Source organism: Calliphora vicina, chromosome 3 (genome assembly GCF_958450345.1).
Source record: "Calliphora vicina chromosome 3, idCalVici1.1, whole genome shotgun sequence".
NCBI lineage: Eukaryota > Metazoa > Arthropoda > Insecta > Diptera > Calliphoridae > Calliphora > Calliphora vicina.
The window spans coordinates 44,742,100-44,754,615 of record NC_088782.1 but is presented as its reverse complement, the minus strand read 5'-3'; the positions used below and the strand labels follow the sequence as shown (position 1 = coordinate 44,754,615).

Sequence of the window (12,516 nt, the reverse complement as noted above, 5' to 3'; positions counted from 1 at the left end):
AGTAACTTAACTTAAAAATGTCTTAAAACATGAGTTTTTGAATTTCAAAGTTATTCAAAGTTATCAAAATTATCTCAAATCTAATTTATTTACACATTTTCCTAAAAAAATTTAATTTGTTAAAGAACCAATTAACTATTTTGCCTTAAAACCACTAGTTTTTTTTTTAAAATTTTTTAAAGATTTTCTTTGTTTTTTTTTTTTAGTTGGAAAACTTCTGTCCTCAATGCCAATACAAATAACTATAATCCTTGATCTTGGGATGATTACGCATCACTTTACGACATATCCAACACTTATCAACTAAATCGCACCTGGAATCAGCATAAAATTCAACTGTTTTTTGATTCAACGACGACAACTGACGCTTAACATTGTGCAACGAGGACGATACTCTATGATCGAGCTTATCGACCATACGATCGTCCATCAGTTCAATGTGATAGGTATGCGCGGATATGCGACCGCCTTCCGGTGAGACGGAAGAACGCATACGCGATACAGCACGGCTGGAGCGAGCCATAGCCATTGCCATGTAATCCTCCTCCTCCCGTTTCGATTGTTTAATATTACGCTCGGACTCTGAAAGTAAAGCCTGAGCAATGGCCTGAGCCGATTTACCGCGTATTTGACGTTTGAATTCTTTCGTCATTTCGCCAGAGTCTAATTCCATTCTACGAATACGATGAAGTAGCTTAATTGTGTCTTGACGTATGATATCCTCTAATTCTCTTTGGCGACGTTGACGACGTTCACGCGATCTCTCTAGTACCGTATCGGGAGCAATATGCTTAGTAACACGCGCTGCGTCGGCTAACTTAATAACACTGAATGGTGAACGTTTCTTAACGCGAAAATCTAATAAAATCTCATCTGCCCTGTTCGCACATGCACGCGATAGTCGCAGTATTTCGTCGGTATTGTAACGGCGTATAGCGTTCGAGGGTCGGTATTGCCTGAGGCCGCGTTCACTGGTCCACGGCAAGTGTGGTGGTTTTACCTGCAAACTTTTCGTTTTTGCATCCAAGTAGTCCATCATTGGCTGATAGAAGTTCATAGTGTAGCCATAGTTGTCTTCGTACGTGGATTGTAGCATGTGACGGACACGCGGGGGACGCACACTATAGGTAAGAGCCATGATTTCTTGATTTGCTTTTTCTGTTGCTCACCCAATAACAAATCTAAGGAGAGGAGGGGGTTGAAGAGGGGCTAAGGGTATTTGTGTATGAGAGAGATTGTTTTTAGAGAGTAGGGGTATTTTGTAGGTTTGTTATTTAGCTGAAGGTACTATTTAGCAAGTACTTTTTGTTTGGGGGATTTTTGTGTGTGAGTGTCTGTGTTAAATACAATTGTATTGTTGTTTTGTTTTTTAAAACTACAAAATAATTTCTTTAAAATAGACAAAAAGAATATTGTTGAAATTCAATTGTTATGCAGCAGTAGTAGAGCAGACGTTTAGAATAGTTTGCAGCAGCAGTTGCTTTAAAAATTTGCTGTGTGTAGAGGGTGGTGGTGGTGATGATGGCCTTGTCTTTACACTTTAGCCGTTATTTATGGTTGCCTTCTTTCCAATATGTCGCTAGTAATTTATTTACTACCAACAATTGTATTAGGGCCTTTATTAGGTAATCAATTAGGCTAAAAAGCAAAAACATTTGGTGAGTTTATAATTCCATATGGTTTTTTGTTTTTAAACAGACAGCTGCAAATACGTTGATTGATTGATAACCTCCCCTTGACAGCATTTTAAACCATACATCACTGTCTTTAATCTCTAAATAATATATTTAAACATAATAATGATGTTTAATTATATTAGAGATATTTTTAAGGGGAATTTTTAATTTAAACAACATATTTCCACAGCCTCCACTTAGTCAAGTTACCCACCTTTTTTGAGTTTTTAAGCAATTGCTTTTGTATAATGGATAATAACGTTTCGTTTCAATATTTTCGCAAATTTTCGTTGATTGTATAACACAATTTTTTTACTAAAATTGAAAATAATTTTATTTGATATTTCTTTGCTTTATTTTTCTTTTAATAATTTACCGCTTTAGCTATTGCAATGATCCTTTTTTTTGTTTGTTATTATTACTTATTATTCACTCCTTTGTTTTATTTAATTTCTTTAATAATTGTTCGTTATTTTCAAATAAAACTTCCTGCTGTCTTAACTATATTAATTAGACTGCCACGTATTACGATCTATTTTCTTGATTGATTTTGTGCATTCGATTTCTTTATCATTTTATTACTTATTCTATTATTTTTGTTGCTAAAAAACGATCGATCGATAATGAAAACAATTGAAAATAAATTTTTGGGGGTAAAAACGTGACAATTAAAATCAATAAAGAGGAAATTGTTAAAATTCAATGCTAAATGAAAATTAAATCGAAGAAATGAAAAAATGTCCTTGAAACTTAATTTGTTTTGATAAATAATGAAAATAAAGTAAAGTGGGGGATCATTAATCCATTAAAATCGGGTAATAAAATATTTGTAAGACAATATTTCTGGCAGTGTTAAGAATTTCATATAAAATAAAGAGTTTTAATTTCAAAATCAATAAATTGGTTTGAAATTTTTAATGGCTGGCGAATTTTATACTCGCTTAAAGCTTAAAAGCGTCTGATTTCAAATCAAAGGCTTTTTCAAATATTTATAAATATCATAAAAGATACATAATTTCATATTTTAATGATTTCAGTCATATTTTTAAGAAAAAAGAAGAGACCTAATCACTTATTTTAGGAAAAAAATTAGAAATAATTTAAATTTGAGTTTCTAATATCAATTTGAAGATTTTTGAATAAAAAGTTTTAGGTTAGAAACTAAAAAATATAGAAAATAAAAAATTTGGAAAATTTTGATTTAAATTTCGGGTTTGAAAAGGACGTTAAAATTAAATTAAATACAAAATTTTCAAAATTTTTATTTAAATTTCGAGTTTTGAAACGGATTTATAAGTTTTTTCAACGTTTAAATTAAATACAATTAAAATTTGGAATAAATTTAAATGTGAGTTTCTTTCTCATGTCAATTTTTGGAAATTTTGGAATAGAAAGTTTGAGGTTAGAAACTAAAATATAAAGAAAATAATTTTTTTTAAATTTTTATTTAAATTTCGAGCTTTAAAACGGATTTAAAAGTTTTTTTCACCTTTATATGTTAAATGAATGCGTTTCAGTTTATTATTTCGTTATGTTTACTTAAATTGTAATGATTAAATTGTAATCAACAAAGAAAACTTTTAATTTTGAGATTCGAAATGTATCCGTGAGTTTAATCTAATTTTTTTTCCAAAATAATGGAATTTATTGGAAAGACTGGGAATTATATATTTTACTTTTCTTTTTAAAATTATTTTTATGTTTAAAAATCATTAAGTTAAAAAAAATAATCTAAAATTTCATATCTAACCTCAAAAATTTTATTTTTAAATTTTCGAAATTTTGAGTTTGGAAACAAACGTTTAAATTTATTATAGATTTTTTCCTAACATAAATGATTATTTACACTTTTTTTCATTAAAATCAGAGTAAAAATCATTAAAATATATAAAAATTTAAAATTTCGTTTCCAACCTCAATAATTTTATTTTTAAATTTTCCAAAATTTTACATTAGAATCTAAACTATAAATTAATTTAGAACTGTTTTCTAAAATTAAACATAAGGTTTTACTTTTTATCATTCAAATCTGTGCAGAAATCATAAAATTATAAAAAATTTAAGATTTTGTTTCTAATCTCAATATTTTTCTAACATCCAAATGTTTACTTAAATCTTTGAATGTAAGCTATGTGTTAGTTTCTTCTAAATTGTTTTCTATATTAAGTGTTCAATTATCACCTATTTATATTAAAAATGTGTAAAAAAATCATGAAAATAATAAATTATTTAAATTTTCGTTTCTAACCTCAAAATTTTTATTTTTAAATTTTCCAAATTATCACTTTAGAAACTAAATTACAGGTTTCTAAATTATTTTCTTTAATGCATAATTAGTTTCCATTAATTTTTATTCAAATTTGTGTAAAAATCATAAAATTTAGAAAAAATCTAAAATTCAGTTTTTAACATAAATAATGTTTGTTAATTTTCTGTTTTTTTATGATTTAAAATTATCTTTAAGTAAATAATAATATTTAATTTCCTTTTATTACATATTTAATAAAAATTGTGAGTTAAAGCGTTAAAAACCTTGAAATTAAATTAAAAATATGTTTTTAGTTTTCCTTTTCTAACTTCAAAATTTTCACTTTTTAATTTTCATTGTTTTTAAAGTTAGTAATAGTAAAAATGTCAATATTAAATTCTTTCTATTACTTATTTAATAAAATTGTTTGTTAAAACGTAATAATGATTGAAAATTATAATAAACCAAAAGTTTGAGATTTTCGTGATTAACCTCAAAATTTAAATTTTTTAATTTTAAAAGTTTTATAGGATTTAACAGCCATTTGAAGTAAGTAATAAAAAAAATTTAATATTTAATTCTGTTTTATCCTGTATTTGATTAAATTGGGAAAAATTAAAAAAAAATTTGAGGTTAGAATCGAAATTATATTTTTGTTTTAAAATTGCCTTATAATGGGTGACTAGATTTGATCTTAAAAGTTTGTTTAGTTTTGTATTAAACAATGGATTAAATTGTTTGTTAAAATTATTAAAGTATTGACTAAAATCCTTTAATTTTTTAAAAGAAACTGTGCAAACTGTTTCAACAGTTTGTGGAAATAATTCTGATCTGTTTGATACTATTTTGAGAGAGAGCAATAGAGACATCTAATTAAAGAGCTTATGATTTTAATTTTGAATTTGGAAGTGTAATTTGATCAGATTAAAGCCATCTATTTCTAACGATTTTAAGTTTATTTCAATACTAAATCAAATTGAGCCCCAACTATAATGTAAATCAACATTAACATTAGCAATTTGAAACTTAAATCTAGTTGAGTATCATTTACAGATGTTCAATTGAAGCCACATCTTTAAAGATTTTCAATAAAATAGATTATAAATTTTTGTTTCAATTTAGCTCCCTTGAAGTATTTTTAATTCAGAACAGCGATAAGCTTTCATGGTCACCGGGGGACGTAAACAACAAAATGTCAATAAAGTTCATAAAAATAATGAAATAATTTACAAAATATCATATAAATAGTTGGACAGATTACAACAGATAAGGAAAGTTAATAACATGTTATGATAATCCATGTTCTCTTTATGACGACCACTGATTTTTAATCTAGTTGATCTGCTCAATTGCGGCAATATATTTAGAGATACAAAATCTCTTAGATTACTAAACTTTTGTTAAATTTAGCCCCTCTTCTCCCCTTTAAAGGGTTAAGATCTTCTTTTTAAAATTTAATCAAAATCGTTATAAAAAATGTGTAAATGTTCAACTGATTGATTCGAATGTCATCTTTGTCACATTCCTTAAATTACTCTTCAATTAGTATTGTTTATAAATAATCGGCCATTTGTTTAAATTAATAATTTTGTATCTTTAAACATTTCATCGTCTTTTAAATAGATTTTTTCTTCATTTTAATCCGCTATTTTATACTTTATCTACTTCGTGATTGTGTGCCAATATTGAAAACAGAAATAAAAAAAATACAATGAACTTTCATTTTAATTGATTTCCCGTACTATTTTAGTATCCATACAATGGCTATTTTCTATTTTACTTTGTTATTTTCGAAAATTGTCTTTGCATTGTTTTAGGTTTTTATCAATGACGTTGCAGTTTCGAAGGAAAAAATATTTATATCCGGATTTTCTAAGAAATTTAAAAATAGACTAAATGGCCTACCCGAACCTATAACAACTGATTTGTTGTAGGTTCAGCTGCATTTTTAGATAGATCACAACAAAATTTTAAATATGTAAATGTCAGAATTCTAACATAATTCAAAAGAAACGGGCAGCATTGCAATATTTTAAAAATTCTACATATATGCGTTACCATAGCATTATTTCCTAGAAAGTTGGCAATGCTGAATTAGCTATCATTCCCCATCAACATGTTGCCAACTATTATTAATTTAAATACATTTAAAATTTATTAAAAAAAATCAAATTTATATTGTATATTTACTAGTCGTTGCAATGGAATTTGTTTAAATTTTGGCCATGCCGAATTGCCAACTACTTTTATATTAAACGAAAAGTTCTTTATAGCTAGAAATAAAATCAATTTCTTTTTGTTTTTTTTTTTTTTTAAATCCCTAAACATAATGCAGGGAAATCTATAAAATAATTTAAAACTTACCGGATACATTCGATTTCTTCGTCCTTCTCGGCCAAACGACGTTCACAGTCGTGGCGGTATTGGTTGAATTCAGCAGACAAACGTTGAGCACGTTGTTCTTCAGCCTTGCGGCCCTGTTAAAAACAAAAAAGAAATTATAAAATTAGCAAAAATGTTTAAAAAAGAAATTTAGCATTTTCATTAACTTACAGCTTCAGCTTCCTTGTAGGCAGCGGTTAATTCATCACGTTCATTTTCCAAGCGACGCAATTCCAATTCAAATTCATGCAAACGGCGGTTCATTTCGTTAATGGTGCCCTTAGCTTCATGGAGATCATCTAGAATACGATAGAAATGGACATTGTTAATAATAGAATTTCATAATTTCCTTCTCCCTCCTTTACTCACCTCCCATTTTTTTGTTCTCACGAGCCAATTGGTTGTTAGCATCCTTGACCTTCTCGAATTCGTGAATGGTACGTTGCAAATCGGCTTGCTTGTTCTTCAAATCGCGTTGGCTGTTCTCGTACATGATGATGGTCTCCTCCAAGCGGCTCTTCAACTCAACATTGTGTTTCTCCAAAGTGTTGACGGACTTGTTCAATTCGCGGCATGTGTTGTTAGCCTTCTCCAAATCGATAATGAGTACTTCGACCTCGCTGGACAAGCGAGTCTTTTGTTTCTCCAAGTTGTTGATCTTGACAATGCATGATTCAACGTGTTCCTCCAATTCGGTGATGCGGATTTGGTACTTGCGACGGATCTCCTCGCACTCTTCGGCACGAGCGGCTGCCTCGGCAGTGTATCTGTTTTGCCATGAAGCAGCATCGCCATTGGCCTTGACCAACTGACGTTCCAAGTCAATGCGGGCTTCGGACTCTTCTTCGAGTTGAATGCGAATAGATTCCAATTCGGTTTCAACTTGATGAAGGGAAGATTCCAACATGGAGCGACGACGGTCTTCATCTTCCAAACGGCGACGGGCATCTTCCAATTGGGAGATGACTTGGCTCTTGGAATATGAGACAGTGTCGAGTTGTACCTTGAGATCTTGGACGTCCTTGATCAATTCAATGTTCTCTTGCGAGAGGCGAGTCTTGTGGGAGGTAATATCGATAACGGTGCGATTGATCTCTTCAATCTTAACATGCAATTCGGAAATGGTGACTTCCAACTTTTCAATGGTCTTGCTGCTAATAAGTCTCTCCTTGTTGTAGGACTCAACTTGGCTAAGCAATTCGTAGACTTCAGATTGGAATTTAGCTTTTTCTTTTTCGGCTCTATAATTTGTTTAAATTAATATTTAAAGTAAGAGAAAAGAAGAAAATATTTGTTAAAGATTTTTCGGTTTTTGTTTTGGGATATAGAATTTTATTGTTTTATAAGCCAGATACTTAGCGTGCGCTTGAGATTTATGGTTTTTTTTATTTTTATTTTTTTTGTTTGGAGCTTTGCTGGATTGATGCTTCTCATACCTGGTCAAGATAGGAGTTTCATATGAGACAAATGATTTAATTATTTATTTAATTTTTTTTTTAATTTTTTATGATTTCATGAGTATAAATGCTTAAATAAATCTAGCATCAATCTAGTGACTTCAATTTCAATAAAATATTTTATAATATTTCTTATTTTTTTTGGTTCTAGAAACTAAATCAATCCGTAATCAACATTAAAACTCTGGGGTGTTATTTCAAATCTTGTTTCCAAAGGAAATCTCAATTAACTGGTTACCATTTTATTTAAGTCCGAGAGAAATTCCGAACCTATCGAAAGAAATTTTTGAAGATTTTGATAATTTACCTTTTCTTTCACTTAGACCCAAACGTAGTTTAAGAAATTTTCCTATTTAGGAATTGTTTTGCTTATAACATGATATCCATGACCAATTCTGAAGCAATTGGGTTCTTTCTTTTAGTTAGACCCAGAAATAGTTTGGCTAATTTAGGAAGTGTTTGATTATGGCATGATTTCCTTGTCGGTTGAATTTGGTTGGATAAAGTTGGAAAACAGATCTTATACGTTTTTGTATGAATAATAGAACAGAACTAGAACTGAACTAGAACTGAACTAGAAATGAACTAGAACTGAACTAGAACTGAACTAGAACTGAACTAGAACTGAACTAGAACTGAACTAGAACTGAACTAGAACTGAACTAGAACTGAACTAGAACTGAACTAGAACTGAACTAGAACTGAACTAGAACTGAACTAGAACTGAACTAGAACTGAACTAGAACTGAACTAGAACTGAACTAGAACTGAACTAGAACTGAACTAGAACTGAACTAGAACTGAACTAGAACTGAACTAGAACTGAACTAGAACTGAACTAGAACTGAACTAGAACTGAACTAGAACTGAACTAGAACTGAACTAGAACTGAACTAGAACTGAACTAGAACTGAACTAGAACTGAACTAGAACTGAACTAGAACTGAACTAGAACTAGAACTGAACTAGAACTGAACTAGAACTGAACTAGAACTGAACTAGAACTGAACTAGAACTGAACTAGAACTGAACTAGAACTGAACTAGAACTGAACTAGAACTGAACTAGAACTGAACTAGAACTGAACTAGAACTGAACTAGAACTGAACTAGAACTGAACTAGAACTGAACTAGAACTGAACTAGAACTGAACTAGAACTGAACTAGAACTGAACTAGAACTGAACTAGAACTGAACTAGAACTGAACTAGAACGGAACTAGAACTAGAACTGAACTAGAACTGAACTAGAACTGAACTAGAACTGAACTAGAACTGAACTAGAACTGAACTAGAACTGAACTAGAACTGAACTAGAACTGAACTAGAACTGAACTAGAACTGAACTAGAACTGAACTAGAACTGAACTAGAACTGAACTAGAACTGAACTAGAACTGAACTAGAACTGAACTAGAACTGAACTAGAACTGAACTAGAACTGAACTAGAACTGAACTAGAACTGAACTAGAACTGAACTAGAACTGAACTAGAACTGAACTAGAACTGAACTAGAACTGAACTAGAACTGAACTAGAACTGAACTAGAACTGAACTAGAACTGAACTAGAACTGAACTAGAACTGAACTAGAACTGAACTAGAACTGAACTAGAACTGAACTAGAACTGAACTAGAACTGAACTAGAACTGAACTAGAACTGAACTAGAACTGAACTAGAACTGAACTAGAACTGAACTAGAACTGAACTAGAACTGAACTAGAACTGAACTAGAACTGAACTAGAACTGAACTAGAACTGAACTAGAACTGAACTAGAACTGAACTAGAACTGAACTAGAACTGAACTAGAACTGAACTAGAATACGGAATGTTCCGTATTGTCTAAATATATAAATCACCATTTATTTGGAACCATTTGTCGTATAAATGTTTTTAAAGCGAATATTGGTCAAGTAATGATTTCAGTTCAATATTTTGGATCCAATATTCAAATGATTCCTCTAAAACCGTCAAAGGAGCTCATTTTGAAGCCTAATATTGATCAAATAATGGTATCAGTTCAATATTTTACATCCAATATTCAACAAACTCCTCTGAAACAGAGCTTGTACTTTATGCGGTATTTTGAAACATTTTCCTGAGAAACATTTAAATAAATGTTTTGATACCCAATACCCCGATATACTAGACGATAGTGAGCTGGACTATCAGTCTGAGGGTTGCGGGTTCGATTCCCGCCAGAGACTCTGGGTCTATCTGCAGACAAGCAAAATGTTTGTTTTATCAAAAAAAAATATTTGATTCTGATCAAATATTTGTTTAGTTAGATACTGGAAATGAAATAAGTGGATCTCAACCGATTAGTCTGTTAGTTTTGAAACACATTTCTAAAATAACAAATAGATTGTAAACATTCATAGATCTGTACACAATCGTAGATCTTTACACAGTCTTGGATTAGCCTAAGTCGTAAGTCTTCATACAGTCTTAGATTAGCTTAAGCAACATGATGAAATTGACATGATCAGAAAAATCGTTTAAGGCTCAAAGGCCAACTTGATTGAACTTCCGTACAGTCCAAATACGTTCTTAAATACATATTTAACAAAAACGATTCTTTATACAGATATCGAATAAATTATTATGATTGGAAGATTTTGGATTTCTAAAGCGAATGATTGAAGTTTATGTTGTATGAATAATAAACTAGAGTATAGTTTATCTGAAGTAGAAGATCTAGGTTAACAACTAAAAAAACCTTATTTACAATAAAGTCGCCTATATGAAACTTATGAAAACTTCAAGAAAATATTTTTTCCTTTTCTTAATTTTTCTCTCGAAATTTCCACTTAAAATATTTTAAGGAATGGTCATTAGATTTAGCAACAAACAAAATGCTAGATTTATTAAGCATTTCAAATTATATATAAAAAAAATTATAAAATATATGCATGAGGATGATAAAAAAATAAATAAATTTAAAAATAACTAAAAACAAACAAAATATGTAGATATATATAGATAATCTTAATGAATTATTAAAAGCAGAAAAAAAAACAAATAACGTCATAAATGAGGATTACGCCCTGGTAACCCATTATAAAGACAAACGGCAATGAGTTCTTTTTTGTTTGTCTTAAACACCTACTGAGATATTTCAATATTGTTTTGAGTGAAAATATTGAAATGAAAAACTGAACTCATATTTAACACATACACACAATTAGGTGTAGAAAAAAGAAGAGAAATATTTTTAAAAATTTAATTTTTTTTTACGTGGAATTTATGTATAAAAACAACAAGTATCAAATTTCCATAAAGGTAAAATATAGAAAAACAAAAAGAGACAACAATATTGAAAACAAAAATATTAAAATATTTTTGGTCTTTCGACACAAAGAAAAATAAAAACAATTTCTATATAAAAGACATATTTGGGAGGTTTTTCAACGGAGAAAAAACACACTGGGAATATTTTAAACAAAACTGATTTTTTTCATTTTATATAGATATATTCTTTAGCTGGCTGTGTAAAATAAACAGAGAATTTGAAGGTAGATAAAGAAATGAAAAAAGATTTCTATATATTTAAACATTTAAAAATACAAAAACAATTAAACAAAAAAAAGATTTTGAAATATCTTGAGGTATATAACACAAAAAAAAAGAGCTTTACTCTTTACAGCTTTTTTGCGTGAGTGTTGAAAGCTTTTTGTTGATATTTCAAATGAAATAATGGTGTCTACTCATTAACAATTTTCATATAAAGATCAAAATTTTAATGGGTGTGGGGTGTTAATTAGAGTGTATATAGAATTTTAAAATTTTCTTTAAATTGCGCAAACTCTTGAAATTTCCAACAAACAGATATTGAGTGAAAACTGTAAATGATCTTTTCTGTTTTTCTTTTGGATGAAAATTTTAATAAAATCCATAAAATAAATTATTTCAATTGTTTAACAAAATTTTTAGATTTTATTTCAAAATACATGAGTATGTTGGACAAGTTGAAAGGGGCAGGCAGGGGTTTTAAACTAGAACAATCATATATTTCTTTTGTTTATTACCACAAAGATTGGCCTTGAATTTTAAATTATTATAGCTGTTTTATTTGATTTAATATTTAAACAAAATATTTTTAGATCTTTGGAAATATGAGCCGCCATGTTAAACATTTTTATTTTGAAATGTTTGCCTACCGATAGAAAAATGTTTATTTTGGAATATTTTAGAACAATGTAAAATTTGGAATAAACATTAATTTCTTATTATTTTATTAAACAAAATTTCTTATTGTATTTCAAATGTTGTACATAAGAAATTTAAAGGTGGGGGAGTTTAAGTTCTTTTTAAAACGGATTTTAATAGTTTTTAAATAAAGTACTTTATGTAAATAAAGATTCTGTCAGAATTGAGACTAAGATTTCATTAAACTAGGTTTTTGAATTATTAAAATAGAGCATTTTAAAGTTTCAACAATCATATAGAGACTGGAGGAATATTTGATTCCCAAATACAGTATTTGATCAGTTTTCTGTGATTGGAAGGATTTTTCAGATTTTTTTTAATGATTGTATTTTTATATGAGAAAAAAATGGCCAGATGTTGATCAACAATTCCAGGAGCCTTTTTGATTTTATGTGGGATCACTTTTAATGATCTATAATCAGAATTAAAGTTCTATGAATTGTTTTTCAGTATTTGAACATGAAATAAATTGAACCCTTTTGGAAATTTTGATATAAAAGTAAAATTTGTTGCAATTTTGAAATGAAACATTTAAGAGTGAA

The 12,516-nt window shown here is 29.2% G+C and overlaps 2 protein-coding genes across 2 annotated transcripts in view; both read right to left on the bottom strand.

The window, feature by feature from the left end:
* The window catches only part of LOC135955920 (paramyosin, long form), a 45,075-nt gene that overhangs the window by 15,008 nt on the left and 17,551 nt on the right, over window positions 1-12,516 (bottom strand). The window contains exons 5-7 of the mRNA XM_065506345.1: window positions 6,676-7,547; window positions 6,478-6,605; window positions 6,289-6,401 (exon numbers count right to left, since the gene is read on the bottom strand). Coding sequence (XP_065362417.1) covers window positions 6,289-6,401; window positions 6,478-6,605; window positions 6,676-7,547 — 1,113 coding nt within the window. The remainder of the gene's footprint in view (window positions 1-6,288; window positions 6,402-6,477; window positions 6,606-6,675; window positions 7,548-12,516) is intronic.
* On the bottom strand, window positions 145-2,223 carry LOC135955922 (paramyosin, short form-like). The gene is made up of 3 exons (XM_065506346.1): window positions 2,053-2,223; window positions 1,891-1,991; window positions 145-1,638 (listed from the first exon to the last, which is right to left on the bottom strand). The coding sequence occupies exon 3, from the start codon at window positions 1,136-1,138 to the stop codon at window positions 224-226; it is 915 nt and encodes a 304-aa protein (XP_065362418.1). The 5' UTR covers window positions 1,139-1,638; window positions 1,891-1,991; window positions 2,053-2,223; the 3' UTR covers window positions 145-223.

Excerpts from the sequence above, each read along its gene's own strand:
- LOC135955922 (XM_065506346.1), bottom strand. The coding sequence starts at position 1,138 with ATGGCTCTTACCTATAGTGTGCGTCCCCCGCGTGTCCGTCACATGCTA.